Source organism: Schistocerca serialis, chromosome 7, assembly GCF_023864345.2.
Source record: "Schistocerca serialis cubense isolate TAMUIC-IGC-003099 chromosome 7, iqSchSeri2.2, whole genome shotgun sequence".
NCBI lineage: Eukaryota > Metazoa > Arthropoda > Insecta > Orthoptera > Acrididae > Schistocerca > Schistocerca serialis.
In genome coordinates this window covers 550,774,533-550,792,435 of record NC_064644.1, presented here as the reverse complement: position 1 = coordinate 550,792,435, position 17,903 = coordinate 550,774,533, and the positions used below count along the sequence as shown (strand labels likewise).

The 17,903-nt window shown below is 42.7% G+C and overlaps 1 protein-coding gene across 1 annotated transcript in view; it reads left to right on the top strand.

Moving 5' to 3' along the window:
- The window catches only part of LOC126412553 (lipase 3-like), a 146,594-nt gene that overhangs the window by 110,186 nt on the left and 18,505 nt on the right, over positions 1-17,903 (top strand). The window contains exon 6 of the mRNA XM_050082204.1: positions 4,476-4,560. Coding sequence (XP_049938161.1) covers positions 4,476-4,560 — 85 coding nt within the window. The remainder of the gene's footprint in view (positions 1-4,475; positions 4,561-17,903) is intronic.

Below are 17,903 nucleotides of genomic sequence, written 5' to 3'. Positions count from 1 at the left end.
AACTGAGGTGGAACTAACATCAGACCTTAATGGCTGGCTCTGAGCACTATGGGACTTAACTACTGTGGTCATCAGTCCCCTAGAACTTAGAACTACTTAAACCTAACTAACCTAAGGACATCACACACATCCATGCCCGAGGCAGGATTCGAACCTGCGACCGTAACAGTCGCGCGGTTCCGGACTGAGCGCCCAGAACCGCTAGACCACCGCGGCCGGCAGACCTTAATGCTGGGCAGGGGTTGTCAAAACACACAGTTTGCTGAACACCCCTAACGCTGGGCCTCTGCAGCCGACGACCCATGCATGTGCCAATGCTAACACCACGACATCGGCAACTACGACAGTGATCGGCACGTGGTCATCGGCAAAGCATGGCAGGGTCTAATGAATCCGGATGCTTTCATCATCATGCCGCTGAGAGGACGCGAAATAGCTCCTTGTCACCTCTACTGCGGGACGGAGGTCGTGGAAGGCATCATGACAGCCAAGGAGTTTCGTAGACTGGTTGCAGATCACGTACACCCCTTGATGGTGATCAAATTTCCCGACGGCAGTGGCATTTTTCAGCAAGATAATACACCATGTCTCAAGGCCAGGAACGTGATGGGGTCGTCCGAGGAACACGGTCGCGAATTCCGACTGATGTGCTGGCCCTGCATCTCGCCAGATCTGAAACCGATCGAACGCATCTGCGATGTGACTGAACGTGTCGTCATAGTTCATCAGCCTCCTCCCCGGAATTTGCGGAAATTATTGGCCTTGTGTGTGAAGATATAGTGCCAGCTCCCTCGAGCGACCTACCAGGGCCTCACTGCCTCCAACCGACGACCTGTCGCCTCTGATATCCCTGCCAAACGTGGACATACCGGCTGTTAAGTAGGTGTCCATAATGTTCTGGCTGATCAGTGTATATTTGCAATGAAAACTCGATTTTTTGTGCGCGAAATACAACTAGAAATGGGAAGACGTGCATTTTTCATAAAAATAGTAATTAGGTTTTTTTGTAAAATGCATTTTAACCATCAGCCGTTTATTGTCTTATTAGTCATCTACCGGTTTGGTTATTAACCACCATCCAGGATGTAGGGTACAACAGATTAATTATTATGTTCTCCTGTTATGTCTGTACGTTTGACATAAAATATGAGTCTCACCAGCTGCGACATAATCGCGTATACAAACAGTGATCCAATACTTTCAAATACTTTTTATTCCAGTCTCTGATCAATTCTTTAGACGGTGACCGGTTTCAGTCCGTAATGACCATCCTGAGATATAAAATATATAAATATATACATCCTGTGAGCAGTGTGTCTTTCAACATAAAACAGCAATATGTATCACAATATACTGTCATACAACCAGGGAAATGTACAGATAAAATACGGTAAAACGTACCATTTTTACACCATGTCCTAAAGTGATAAGGCCATAATGGCATTACCGAGCGAGGTGGCGCAGTGGTTAGACACTGGATTCGCATTCGGGAGGACGACGGTTCAAGCCCGCGTCTGGCCATCCTGATTTAGGTTTTCCGTGATTTCCCTAAATCGCTCCAGGCAAATGCCGGGATGGTTCCTTTCAAATGGCACGGCCGATTTCCTTCCCCGTCCTTCCCTAATCCGATGAGACCGATGACCTCGCTGTCTGGACTCCTTCCCCAAAACAACCCAACCCATAATGGCATCGTCAAAACATATACATATAATCAGCGCAGCATCGTCATATGGTTCTAAAATAAGATGTAAAATAGGCCACATCGTCCACATAGTGATTATAGCAACTGGCTACTGAGGTACAGTAGCATCCAGAAACCTGTTTGCCTACATCCTCCCTGGATGTCACTACTGTGGGCTTAGATGTAGTCATCATTTACGCAAATAACATAATCTGATAAAAACACATTAGGTAAAATGCATGTAGCAGTCTTATTAAAATTGATGACTATCATAGATACCATTATGGCCCTATCACTTAGGGACATGGTGTAAAAAAGGTACGTTTTACCGTATTTTATCTGTACATTTCCTGGTTCTATGACAGTATATTCTGATACATATTGCTGTTTTATGTTGGAAGACACACTGCTCACTAGATGTATATATTTATATATTTTAGATTTGAGGATGGTCATTACGGACTGAAACCGGTCATCGTCTAAAGAATTGAGATTGTGATCAAAGACTGGAATAAAAATTATTTATAAAATATGAGTGTCAGGATGTAGGGCACAACAGATTAGTTATTATGTTCTCCTGTAATATCTGTATGTTTGACATAAAATATGAGTGTCAGTATTCCAAGTACGATTATGGATACTTTCGATGTGGTTCAGCTTGAAAAGAATATGGGATGTTTCTAACTAATCTGTTGTACCCTACATCCTGTGTGGCGTGCGCAGTATTCGTGGCTTGGTTATGTGTTGTGCTATTTCAGCAAGATCACCAATAAACCAGTTATCTATTATCAACGTAACAAGTCGTTTGATCTCAACATTGCTTTTCCCGGCTAATAATCGTCACTTTGCTAAAGAAATCTCCACGTGAGATTTGTGTAACAATATTGTCTGTGAAGTTGTGTAAATGGCACCAAATTGCAGATCGTTTATCGAATTTAATACTACTGTTATATGAGGTGGAGGCATTTCTCTCTAGCAAAACGAACAGTTTGTCACAGAATACTACACGCGCGCCACACTGACGTATTTTTCCTGTTAAAATATTTCATGAAAGTAGTGCGAAATAATCACGCTTCATACATCATACACCAGCAGATAAGAATTTATATGACGTAACGTGCTATCTGCACTGTATTTAAAGATTCAATCTAAGTTGAATTTGTCTTTTCAAAGTAGGTTCTGGGCCACCAATCCACAATTATTATAGTAATTATTTATTACCAACAACATTCGTGTCTCATAAAATTTCTATTGAAAACTGCCACAGCAATATTTTACTAAGATGGCGGCTGACACGAGACATTCACTTATCGATTGTCGCTTCAGATCCTATTATACCACAAACAAATAATATATATTAAATCATTTCACTTTAGCCTCATTATGCATTAACACTTGAAAATATTCTGTATGAAAATTGCTTATTCCTTTCCTACCATTTACTAATAAACTGCGCTGTAAGTTACTAACGCTAATGGCTGCGCTCCTTAGTAGCTGAGCGGAAAAATTAACACTTATATAGGACGAGAATTACAATGGATTAAACATTGAAATAAATAAAAATCAGTTCACATCCAAAGTAACTCTATTTTGCAAATATTAATTAACAACACATTACATTTCCTTGGAGACCTCAATGTTACATCAGTCGCGTCCAGTCAGCTCAATGGTTCGAAGAAGATGCGTCCTTCATCTACAATTATCACAGATAACCAAAGATGATTTGCATTGTCTGTTTTCCACGAACATTGTCTGAAATATTATTGACACAGAAAATTAAATTATTACACAAATAATAATTATTTATTATTATTTTATGGTGTCGATGAAGTCCTTTTTGTTGATAACACGATAATGTTCGATCAAATTCCACACACAATTCTGTCGTGAAAATTATTCTGAGTAAAATATAGTCGTTGATATTACACCCAGATGACTGTTAATAACCCAAAACAGTAGATGACTAATGGCACAATAAAGAGCTGATGGTTAAAATGCAATTTTTAAAATACTTTACGGCTGTTGAACCTCGCCTTATGGAAACATTAGTAATTAGCTATCTGTTAGCTAGCATACAGTTGATGAATTTTATATTTAAATGACGTAGATATTCGAACTGAACGGTAAAGAACGAAAAATTAATGACCGAAACGAGACTCGAACCAGTGACTACCAATGTGATCTAACTTTTCTTTCCACGTTCATGCATTTTAAAGTTCACAGAATTGCTGCTAGGACATGCACCTCTGTTTAAGAATCTACATCAGCCAGGAACTGAAACTAAAATGCTACGTGGGAGGCGAGCATTCTAGCACACAGCCTGTCGAGAGAAATCGGCCTTGCTTTAACGTAATAAAGACGCTCTGAAAACTTCGAAGTCGCTTTTTCTCGAGAATTTTTGAGAGTTGCATCAATCTATTTTGGGAGATTAATATTAGAGTTCTGAACTTCATGGAAAAAAAAACCTACAAAAATAAAAAAAATGGCTCTGAGCACTATGGGACTTAACATCTGTGGTCATCAGTCCCCTAGAACTAACCTAAGGACATCACACACATCCATGCCCGAGGCAGGATTCTAACCTGCGACCGTAGCAGTCGCGCGGTTCTGGACTGAGCGCCTAGAACCGCTAAACCACCGCGGCCGGCTACAAAAATCAGATTGCCGTGTTGTCCTCTCGTTAGATTGTGTCACGTGTGCAGACACAAGACGCTCATTTCTGACTGCAGTGCATTAAATTTAAATTGTTAACTGTTTGGCCGACGACACAGAGACCCGGTTTTTTGTGTTTCAGTCGAGGTACGAGGCGCAGCACTCCCGGGGTATCAGTGGGGGTTCCGTCCGCCAGGCGGTACACTACGCCCAGGAAGTCGTGAGCGGTGAGTCGCTGGCCGAGCGCTGCTGAGCCGCTACATTACGACCATCCGCCTGCCGCGTTGGTCGATCGGCGGAACGCAATAAGGCGAATATACTGCACGTTATGGATCAGAAAAGTACCCGCTAGGTTTCTGCAGGTGGGACCAGATGTCCGCACCAGATGTATACACACGTCTCTTTTAAACTGCCCAAGCGTGAGTGTCAAAGCAGTATTACACTACCATCTACCGCGAAAGACACTGGTCTAGAGCGACGGCGATCTAACGGTAGAACGGGTGAAACTACGAAAATAAGCAGACACGTTATCCGCGTGCTAGAACAGAGCAGTTTTAAACCGCCGACAATCCGCGCATGCGCACTAGGCATTGATAACTCGCACATGCGCAGAATCGGGTACCGCAGTGGTTTCTGCTTGTTATTTGATTATTGTCAGGTGGCCAGTGGCTAATTACAAATTTTCGTGTTAGAGATTTCCCGCATTTTTTTCAGTAAGCAGGTTTTCATAAATGCAGTTAAAAAGCAATGTTTTTTGCCAATAGACTTTCTTTTGTGCTGTTTGTATAAGCATTCTTGCATTGATTGCTTCATATTCTAGAAATAGAATGGAGCAAAGAGGCGTTTAACGTCTTAATTCAGGCATACAGCGAGGAAAGGTGTATGTATGACCCGCTATATCCTAATAAGGTACATTGGCAATCGTTTATTTCTGGGTAATATGCGTATAACGTTAGACAGAAGTTCATGTTTCATTTGACTGCATGTCTTGCTTTATTTCCGTAAGCCAGGAAAGAGAAACTGGCAGTGATAGCCGAGAAAGTCCGTGCAGTTTTGCCCAGATGAGTACTGCGAAACTCTTAGTGGCCCATGTATATCGGAAAATAACACAAGTGCACCTTTAAATGCTGGTGCTTTAAAGTGTTGCAATTTGCAGTGCATACATCCACAACTTTTGAAATGGTGGGCTGTGCTATTCTTTGGCTAAATGCCACACTCATAAAACATTCTCCAGTCGCCAGGAAACGTAATGTTACAACCAGCTTGCAACATTACAGGACATGTGCCGGTATTTCATCAGTGAAAGTAATTCTTACTTTCGAGAAGGCAGATAGCATAAAAAAAAGGTTCAAATGGCTCTGGGCACTATGGGACTTAACTTCTTAGGTCATCAGTCCCCTAGAACTTAGAACTACTTAAACCTAACTAACCTAAGGACATCACACATATCCATGGCCGGCCTGGGTGGCCGAGCGGTTCTAGGTGCTGCAGTCTGGAACTGGGCGACCGCTACGGTCGCAGGTTCGAATCCTGCCTCGGGGATGGATGTGTGTGATGTCCTTAGGTTAGTTAAGTATAAGTAGTTCTAAGTTCTAGGGGACTGATGACCTCAGAAGTGCTCAGAGCCATTTGAACCATTTTTAACACATCCATGTCCGAGTCAGGATTCGAACCTGCGACCGTAGCGGTCGCGCGGTTCCAGATTGTAGCGCCTAGAACCTCTCGGCCACCCCAGCCGGCGGCAGATAGCATCCCTCATGACTATATCACACTTGCTAATCCCATCTTCTGTCATAGACAGTAGCTTCTCGAAACAGGCTATGTCCATCCTTACGAAGTTCCGAAATTGTTGCGGATCATCGGACCTCAGTTCTTTCATTAGCAAGTCTTCCATTAGCTGCCTTCGTCTCTTTATTTCAGTCAGGATCGAACCCAGCAACGTCTGGCTTTTCGTTTTCGTCGTCGTTCTGCTCTAATCCGTAGATTTATTGTCAGTGCCATGGCAAGAGCTCCAAAAACAAGTGGATCCTCCATGTTCAATATGCTATATAAATGTAAATGTAGATATACATATACCTGTGTAAGTAAGTGTTGTAATATAAAGCTAATTATGGAGTCTGTAATTCAGAACAGTAGTAACCTACATAAGAGAATAACAATTACGTAATAAATAATGATAAAGAACAATTTCTTACTGCGTAAGAACCTTAAGCTCACAGAAGTAATTTGAACAAATGAGTTCCAATATCTCTCAGTCATAGCCGTGTTTCGCGCAGCAGAACGGAAGTCGTTACAAGAGTTCAGACAGTTCTATTTGCACTTGGCGCGTTACTACAGTCTTCTGCGCATGTGCGCCAGGTACAGGGTGTTTCAAAAATGACCGGTATATTTGAAACGGCAATAAAAACTAAACGAGCAGCGACAGAAATACACCGTTTGTTGCAATATGCTTGGGACAACAGTACATTTTCAGGCGGACAAACTTTCGAAATTACAGTAGTTACAATTTTCAACAACAGATGGCGCTGCAAGTGATGTGAAAGATATAGAAGACAACGCAGTCTGTGGGTGCGCCATTCAGTACGTCGTCTTTCTGCTGTAAGCGTGTGCTGTTCACAACGTGCAAGTGTGCTGTAGACAACATGGTTTATTCCTTAGAACAGAGGATTTTTCTGGTGTTGGAATTCCACCGCCTAGAAAACAGTGTTGTTGCAACAAGACGAAGTTTTCAACGGAGGTTTAATGTAACCAAAGGACCGAAAAGCGATACAATAAAGGATCTGTTTGAAAAATTTCAACGGGCTGGGAACGTGACGGATGAACGTGCTGGAAAGGTAGGGCGACCGCGTACGGCAACCACAGAGGGCAACGCGGAGCTAGTGCAGCAGGTGATCCAACAGCGGGCTCGGGTTTCCGTTCGCCGTGTTGCAGCTGCGGTCCACATGACGCCAACGTCCACGTATCGTCTCATGCGCCAGAGTTTACACCTCTATCCATACAAAATTCAAACGCGGCAACCCCTCAGTGCCACTACCATTGCTGCACGAGAGACACTCGCTAACGATATAGTGCACAGGATTGATGACGGCGATATGCATGTGGGCAGCATTTGGTTTACTGACGAAGCTTATTTTTACCTGGACAGCTTCGTCAATAAACAGAACTGGCGCATATGGGGAACCGAAAAGCCCCATGTTGCAGTCCCATCGTCCCTGCATCCTCAAAAAGTACTGGTCTGGGCCGCCATTTCTTCCAAAGGAATCATTGGCCCATTTTTCAGATCTGAAACGATTACTGCATCACGCTATCTGGACATTCTTCGTGAATTTGTGGCGGTACAAACTGCCTTAGACGACACTGCGAACACCTCGTGGTTTATGCAAGATGGTGCCCGGCCACATCGCACGGCCGACGTCTTTAATTTCCTGAATGAATATTTCGATGATCGTGTGATTGCTTTGGGCTATCCGAAACATACAGGAGGCGGCGTGGATTGGCCTCCCTATTCGCCAGACATGAACCCCTGTGACTTCTTTCTGTGGGGACACTTGAAAGACCAGGCGTACCGCCAGAATCCAGAAACAATTGAACAACTGAAGCAGTACATCTCATCTGCATGTGAAGCCATTCCGCCAGACACGTTGTCAAAGGTTTCGGGTAATTTCATTCAGAGACTACGCCATATTATTGCTACGCATGGTGGATATGTGGAAAATATCGTACTATAGAGTTTCCCAGACCGCAGCGCCATCTGTTGTTGAAAATTGTAACTACTGTAATTTCGAAAGTTTGTCTGCCTAAAAATGTACTGTTGTCCCAAGCATATTGCAACAAACGGTGTATTTCTATCGCTGCTCGTTTAGTTTTTATTGCCGTTTCAAATATACCGGTCATTTTTGAAACACCCTGTATATCCCGCATGGGCGGTGTAATAGAGACCGGTGAACCAGTCTGTAGTTACAGATATGCACGCTTGGGGCGCTGGTGCATAGGTGAATTGTAAGTGCATCGTGTAATAGGGGTGCCTATTCTGTATCTTTCCGCCACTGTGCCGATCGCTTCGGTCCTTAAGAGCACCGAACGGTCTAGTGCTCGAGTTAGAGCCCCTGCATTATTCAGTACGCATTTCGGTAGCGATACCGTTCGGGTCTAGAGAACCGAAACGCTGTTGTCGGTTCGCGTCGCGCAAGTCAATGAAAAGCAAGCGGTCGCAGATCCGTGCATGCGCACTGCAGCGCGCACAGCGCAACGAACACAAAGCGGCTAGCAGACGACACAGGCGCGCTATTCTTGGAAGTACTGAAAATCGCGTTTACGTTGCCATAACGCATGACGCCGCATTCCATCGAGCTGGCGTGCCTGCCTTCATCGCTCTTGCATCCTCCTAAACAGTATTAGATGCACTATACCCATTTCCATGATTCTCAGCTGAAATTCATAGAAATTTTTATAGTTTCCCTGACCGCATGCTTCCATGTAAGCATAATAACGATAGCGTATTTGACTGTATTCTGCAGATTGTCGTAAATGGCGCATTATGTCATCTTATTCTCCTTCACACTGACATCGTGTTTTGGATTTTACGCTTCGGGAAAATGAGTTAGGAATAGTTGTGTAGGACCAAATTGTACTAATACATCTATAAAAACACCCGAAAACTTGATTCTGAGAGTTTCAAAGAATAAGAATATAAGTGGTTATAACTCGTTCCTAGAGATCCAAATGATTAAGTAGCCCACTTCGCTATATGACACGTCAACGATTTGGGTCTTAAAAACAAAATTGAAAAAACGCATTTTCGAGAGCTGCTGCAGTTCGTCGAAGTTTATAACATGCATCTCATGAATGAAAATGCTTCGTATATGGTGCTACAGTCTAAAAATATTACGGCAGAGATCTTTCATCTCTGTCTACTGTTGTTGAGGATTCGATTGCAGATAAATACTAGTGACAAGCAAAATTATGAATATGACTGCTGCTAGTTACATTCCCAGTAATCTAAGTTGTGCTCTTAGATTCCTGTCTAGCCGCATACTCGGAAATCGCTACATATTCGGAAAAAATGGTGAATATAAAGGTCAGTGTCGGTTGTTGCAGTCACAGCAATTTCATATTTCGTTTTTTAAATACACAGAAATGACAAAATCATTACTGAGGAATTGCGGTCTTACATGTAAGTAATAACGAATATTGCAGAAAAATCTTGACATTCACGAATAACAATGTCTCAGAACGTGCTGGATACCTGCCACACGTGCCGGCCTTCATCGCTCTTGCCTCCTCCTAAACAGTATTAGGCGCAGTATATCCATTTCCATGATTCTCAGCTGAAATGCATTCCAGCGCGCTAACCACTTTTTTTTTATTTCTTTCATTTTGTTCGATTTAGTTCGCTGCGTTTGGTCTGGGCGGAAATCACAAGACATCCATTCAAGTTGATCGTTGATTCCTTGACTCAGATTTTTATTACAGAGAGCACGCGGCCCTATAACCGAACACGTTGAGCTACTGTGCCGGTATTCACTTGGACACGCCAAATAACAGAAAAGTAGCGCTCATTTCTCTTACTATTGCGTAGAGGAAGGTAGGCTGACTTCGTTGCCAAATGGTGCTGCGTAAGTCATAAATGCGTGGAAGTTTGGTAGGTTTCCAATATCAGGCTTCACATAATTGCTTTCCATTGTTACTTGAAAGTTGTAAACACGTTCGGATAGTTACTAACTATACGATTTGTGGGAAAAAGTGCACAAAGTCACTAGTAACGTCAGTTGACTCATGTAATATAAGTAAGCAGAGCCTATGTCTTGATTTAATGATCTTTAAATTCATATTTGCATAAAAACAACACGTATTTTGAGAGAATATTGACCAAAAACGTTTTTTCGATGTAATCATTCACAGTAACAACCTAACCTAACCATATTTCTAACAAAGGAAAATAGTCTATTATGAACTCACTTTCCAACCGGATGCGTCCTCTGGTGATTCTTTAGTAACACAATCACTAAATCCAAAGCTAAAACCGCTAAATATGTTTAAAATAACTAATTATAGGTGTACAAAAACCACAGCTCACCCATCGAGAGGGCCACACCGAAATCCAAAACCTGTCGGTACAATTGTCGTAAAATACGTGGGAGGACTGTTCGGAAACAGGTCTCAGAAGCTTACTGAATAGGATATTTGGATAAAGAACCGAAAATGACGTCACTACCGAGACTAACCTACTACACCAATCGGTATGAACGATACAGAATAGGACCCCAGGTAGGCAACCCGCTGCTCGTCATCAGCCGAACGGGCAGGTTGCCCAGTTGAGTCGAACCCAGGCAGGCTGAAGGAGTCTTGCTACCATGCAGCCCGTCTTGCCACGGTGGTTCGCTAGGTGGCATTTTATTCTGTGCACTTTCACTGTAGTGTTACGAGTACGGTTCGAAAGTTTCTTTACCACATATCACAAGACGAGACTCAGTACACTATACAAATTCTTTCAGCCCAGAAAACTGTGGATTGTATTTATCCTTCTTTCCCTTATTTCTGGCTTATTTATTTATTTCCATACGAACGGTTTTCTCTGCTACTTCTTTCGACTACTACTATCTGTGCTTATTTAGAACCATCGTCAGATCACATCTAACAAATGTTTTGTATAGTGACCAGAACCATCTCTGAAAGTCGGGATCTTCTGTGCCATCTTTGAAAGTCGAGATCCTTTGCAATTAAGAACCTGAAGATGTCTATTATACTGCAACGCCAACTAAAGTAAGGTTTTGGAAGTCCAGTTTCTGTATCCTTAGTGTGTTTCAGCCAAATATGATCCTAGTTATAACAATGTAATCACATTTTCCAGATTGTATACTGCAGGTTCGCTGAATTGATTGTCTCTGACTTCATATTAGTTCTTTTAATAAGCTTCGAGAGAAGTAAGACTTACAATAAACTTTTTACTTATCTTCTTTTCTTGTAGTTGGCTCCAGTTCTTCACATCTAGGGGTTGATTCTTGAAGCTGAAATTTTTAATATCATAGGTTCTCATTGATCCAACTGACGTAATAGCTTTTGAATAATTGCCTGAATAGTTGATTTTACTCGCTCACATTTTTCTATATCACACTTTCTTTACAATTTCCACTTTAAAACCGAAAACTACTTTGTTATTGCCAGAAATAAAAACACGTCCGAAAACGTCAGAGGCATACCCATTGCTAATCCATTCTGAGGTACTAAGAATATTCCAAAGAGTTAACAAATTTTCTTGACAAATGAATCTCCACCAATTTGTATCATTATTAAATAAATGAATCCAAAATTAAACGTAATAAATATCGTCAGATTTCGGAATTATTAATAAGGATTTTAAGTGTGCCAGATATTCCGTAATTGTAGATAATTCTAAAAGAAAAAATAATTTTAACTGTACATACAGAGCTAGTACATATCGATTGTAACAACGAAAATAAAGTAATTCTTTTTATGGATTATAGCCTGAAATATACCACGTCGTGCAGAAGATCATATGAAATTCTGTTAGAGACACAGTTGAGATAATATTAACCTAAGTGTTATTCAACCCTCAATATCGAAATGTTCTATTAAGAAACGACGGACGAATCCATAAATAAGATTAATATTAACCTGTTCAAAAATTCGTAAATATTTTTGGTATCACCTACTTCTGTTGAGGAAAAGTAATGCTACAGGAGGGTGTCCCATTACAATGGGCAAAATAATTCATTCAAAAGTCCGCAGATGCATTTTAGCAAACACGAAGTTCGTTTGTCGTATTACGTTAATCTAAAAAGTAGATGTCCGAAAGAAGAAGCTTTTCTCTCATACTAAGCTTTCTTCGCACTACGTTGCATACCGCCAGAATGTGGTTTTTAATATCCACTGAGCCGTATATTTTTCCTAAGTTTAGAAAACCTAAACTGTCAAATGGCCTCAAGTCCTTCGCACACATTTCTACACACTTCTCAGCCACTTTTTTTCTCTTTAAAAAAGAATCATGCAGTATGGAAGCTGCTGGTCAAATTTATATACACTAATGGCCATTAAAATTGCTACACCAAGAAAAAATGCGGATGATAAACTGGTATTCATTGGACAAATATATTATACTAGAACTGACATGTGATTAAATTTTCAAGCAATTTGGGTGCATAGATCCTGACAAATCAGTACCCAGACCAACCACCTATGGCCGTAATAAGGGCCTTGACACGCCTGGGCATTAAGTCAAACAAAGCTTCGATAGCGTGTACAGGTACAGCTGCCCATGTAGCTTCAACACGATACCACAGTTCATCAAGAATAGTGACTGGCGTATTGTGACGAGCCAGTTGCTCGGCCACCATTGACGAGACGTTTTCAATTGGTGGGAGATCTGGAGAATGTGCTCGCCAGGGCAGCAGTCGAACATTTTCTGTATCCAGAAAGGTCCGTACAGGACCTGCAACATGCGGTAGTGCATTATCCTGCTGAAATGTAGGGTTTCGCTGGGATCGAATGAAGGGTAGAGCCACGGGTCGTAACACATGTGAAATGTCACATCCACTGTTCAAAATGCCGTCAATGCGAACAAGAGGTGACCGAGACGTGTAACCAATGATGGCACCCCATACCATCACGCCGGGTGATACGCCAGTATGGCGATGACGAATACACGCTTGGAATGTGAATTCACCGCGATGTCGCCAAATACGGATGCGACCATTATGATGCTGTAAACAGAACCTGGATTCATCCGAAAAAATGACGTACTCGACTACGAACCTGGGTGCACGAATGGCAAAACACCATCGCAGGCGCTCCTCTCTGTGATGCAGCGTCAAGGGTAACCGCAGCCATGGTCTCCGAGCTGATATTCCATGCTGCTGCAAACGTCGTCGTGCAGATGGTTGTTGTCTTGCAAACGTCCCCATCTGTTGATTCAGGGATAGAGACGTGGCTGCACGATCCGCTACAGCCATGAGGATAAGATGCCTGACATCTCGAGTACTAGTGATACGAGGCCGTTGTGATCCAGCACGGCGTTCCTTATTACCCTTCTGAACCCACCGATTCCATATTCTGCTAACAGTCATTGGATCTCGATCGAGATGAGCCGGGTTTGGTGGCCGAGATAGCGACGTGAGTTCACTGTCTTGCTGCTGAAGCCACTGAAGCATGATTCTGGTGTTGAGACAATGACATTAATCGTGCCGCATGATGCCGTCACAGTTGGAGAAGACATCGAGCGGCAATAATATACACGTACACCGCAACTGTCAGGGCGCCTTCCATTACTACCACAGGCCCCACGACAGTAGAGTTGAATGTAGAGTTAATGCCCCAAGTGGCCTGCAACCATGGCGGAGTGCATGTTTCGAGCAGCTGTTTGCCTGCCTCTTACGACCATCGACCTGTTCTGACCAGAAACGGCGACATGTTTCCATTGATTCAGAGTCCACCCTCAATGAACAACTACAGTCGTAACTGCTGTGTGGTAGGGAGCTGATGTTGAGTGGAAGGATGCTGGGCCACAAGTTTATTAACGTATTTATTAAAAACACAAATCAATTTATTACAGCACAGAACACGATGCAAGGCAATCCGAGAAGTTACCTCCCAAATTAATTAAACTGACTTTGAACTAGACAACTGTTGATAGATATTACATTGCCTTCAACAACGACCGAATGAATTTTTTTAAAAATATTTTTTGAGAACGACATTAAGTTAAAAAATTGATAAATACTTATGACAAGTCTACAAAATTTGAAAGAAGATTACGGTTAATGAAGTAAAAGATCCACGCAGTGGACACCAAGTGAAAAAGCTACTCCTTATGTTTCTGATCTAGACTGCCATGAAAATGCCAAGGAACTGTTAATCAGAACTCAGGAAGAAGTTGTAATTCACAATCGATTTATTGATCTTAAACAATTATTAAAGAGACATCATACAAAAAATATTAATTTAACAAAAACCTTAATAAATGGGATCCATGGTGGACAAAGTGATCTGCTGGGGATCGACACACGACACTAACCCGAACACTACTCGCTCTATCTCACTCCATACACGTGAATCCAGGTTATGGCATCAAACTACGCCACCACCAAGCATCTTTACTCTACCATACAAAAAAAGGAAAAATATAGTTCAAAAGAACAGGGTGCTGAGAAATAGATATTATAGCCCTACTTTGCAGCAGCGAATACTTTACCATCCTACTGGTCAAGGCGCCACACTTCGATGCGTTCGGTGACTGAAGTCATGGACGGCGGCAATCTGTTATTACATGCGCGTTCCCGAAAAATGCAAGCATGCGGTCTTGCGTTCGGTTAATTCAGAACGCAGGTACTTCCCTAAGAGCCTCTGAAACCCCCATGGATTCCAGTGTGCAGGTGGACACGTTTGCTGGTCTGCCAAACCAATTTGACTCAGTGCCACGACTGTGCGTGTCTGAATAAGTCAAATGTTTAGATGGCCGACTCAAGACAAATAAGTACACCCACGCATCACTCGTTGTGACCGTGATGATATAAGCAGTACCCCTGATGGTTCAAAAGGTGACTGACACAGGCTCTAAGTCGCACCCTAGTAAAGGACACAAGTCTCACCATTTAGGTAGAGATCTGCAGTTCTTTACTAGGGAAGCGCCAGTACAAGAGACTTGTACAAGAGTGACAATCTCCCTTTCTCTGTGTTGCCTCCTCAGCTCGGTTCCAAAAGCACATTTCTCTCTTTTGACTTCCCCCAATTTCGCACAAGCCAATCACGAGCTGGAACCTGGCATTCTAAGCTCGGTGAATGGTATTTGCACTGCAAACCGATTTGACCAATCAGAGACTTAAAGTTAATTGGCAGAAAATGGAAAAAAATTCAGCTTCGTGGCCTCTTTCCCACGCTTTTGCTGTGTCTTTTGCTAGCACAGTACAGGGTGGAAGCACAGCCCTCCATAAACAGCTTGTTATCTCCCCTGTTGTGTCCATTTAAAAGTTTACAGGGAACGTCCATAAACTCGCATCAACAAAAGATGTTTTGAAACAGAGTCTGCATGTCTGGGCGCCCGTTTTCTCTGTCCCATGGACATTTGCAGAACGTTTACATTTCTTTTGGTGGCTTGCTCGCTAGCAAGGCCTACAATGCGCTGTTGGCGACTTTTCGGCGCTAGGCCTTATACGTGGACGTCTTGCACCAAAGCTAATGTGTTTGCACAATGCAACCACAGCACGGGGCTGTCTGGAAATGTCTCTTCATCATTCTCCAGAAAAAACGCGCTTTGTCGCCCCACCAACGCTATGCTTTTACTGCAGTCGTTTAATTCGGCACCCTGTTCCTTTGAATGGAGGTAAAGCTTACGGTATTTCATTCCCTAGAGCACGCAAACAAGACCATAAACTGTTGCCCACCACAATGTATGAAGTCAAATCGCTGTAGATAGTATTCCCTACACCAAATCAGAAGTGGAGTGCCCTGTAATCTCTCAAATTAACTTGCATATTCCACATTACAATTTTCAATAACATACCCAGAATACATAACAGGTCATTAACATCAGCCATCCACTATCACGTGACTGTTTGCAGATAAATAGAATGGAGACTACTAGTTTCGAGCAAGCGGAATAAGCTGACAATATTAAATTCAAACTATGATACAGATGGGAGTTGCCAGAGCCAAGTAATGTCTGTTTCTTAACTTAAGTGAGGATGGCGATCGCCACTACACAGACAGATACTCTCAGTAAAAACATTTATCGTGCCTAGGCCTCTTTACCTGGATCCACAATATAAACAACAGATACATCAAGCTATCCTGTAACATATGAGCCATTAATTAGCAGTTTGCGTTTACAATCGAAATAGACAATGGAATTTTCTAGCAGATTAAAACTGTGTGCTAGACCGAGACTCGAACTCAGGACTTCTCCAAATCCGTATCCTCAACGGCTGAGGACTACATGGCGGTCGGTCAATACTGTTGGGCCATCCGGGGCCAGTTCGGATGGAGAGAGAGAAAACTGGAATGGTTAATGAGTGAAATTTCCTGGAAGATTAACACAATTTGCCAGACTGGTGCTTGAACCTCGAACCTTTGCGTTTTGTGGCAGGTACTCTAGCGACTGAACCGTCGCAGCAAGACTCACGACCAACACTCGCAGCTTTACTTCCGCCAGAACCTTCTCGTCTAACTTCCAAAATTCTCAGTTCTCCTGCATACTTTGCAGGATTACAACTCCTGGAAACAGAGAGACTGTTGAAAAATTCCTTGGACACAGCCTTGGGATTTTTTTTTTTTCACTCTTCAGTGGAGAGTCCAAAATGCTCTGCCGCACTAGCCCGTGCATTAGAAATGCTCCAAGTTTGAGACGCGGTCGAGCAAAGAGTGTTAATCTGCGAGGAGGTTCCGAATCAGCGCACACTCGGCAGTAACCTTTCTTTCGGAAGTGCCAGTCCTGCAGGGTAGCCGGATGAACTTTTGAGAATTTGAAGGTAGAAGTACAACTGTAAGGGCAGTACGTCAGTCCGGCTTGGATAGATCGGTTAATAGGGCACTTCCTCGCGAAGGTCCCAGGTTCGATTTACGGCTTGGCACACAGTTTTGAACAACATGGTTGAGGAGTAACAGTGATTGATATAAACTTAACTTAGTGTTAAGAAAACAGTCTTAATCGCGGTTTTTTTATTTGTTTAGTGCCGACCGGTTTCAGCCCATCGCAGGGGCCATCTTCAGAGCGAACATATCGCGGTTTTGACCTACCAGGAAAATTCAGATTAGCGCGTATTCTGCTGCGGACTGAGCATTCACGTTGGCTGATTATTAATTTACGGTGATATTTTACACTTTTGATTTGATGTTCTTACTATTTAATTCATTTTGTAACAGAACTGATTCAAACTGATTTTTGGGTGGCACATGCCACTACAGAGGAGTTTGATGCTGGGTGTTGATTTAATTCAGCTAACCACGGAGACCTGAGGAGTTTATCCTCATTAACCAATGAGAAACGGCATTCAAACAAGTCCAGAACATGAGGCTGGCCCACAAAGGCGATTGCGCTCGAGTGCATTTCAGAGGGCTGAAACATGAATTCGAGCTAACTATGTTCCTAGGCCCTAATTCAGAAATACTCGCACACGGAGCATACCCAGGTATACCGTTTTTGACCATTCGCCATCCGTCAATTGGTCGCTGAACTCTAGCAACACATACACACACACACACACACACACACACACACACACACTCACTCACACACATTGATATCCGCTGGGATGTGCGGGGGTTCACTGTTCATGGAAGGTGACAGTTTGTATCGCACAGCTTCGTATGAAAACAGCTCCAAGTGTTCCACTTCTTCGACCTAAACACCAAACAGAATTCTGTTTTCCTTCTCTGCTGCCGCCATATCGTCCGTCTGCCTGTCTTGCCTTTTCTCATGTCTGGGTGTCATATGGAGTAATTTTTAACCATACTACTTATGGTAACTTGAATATACCTCTCTTTCCTTTTGTGGCGATTCGTACTGGCGACTTCTGCAAAAGCGGCCTTTAGGTTTCTGATTTCACAGACATCTCCATAC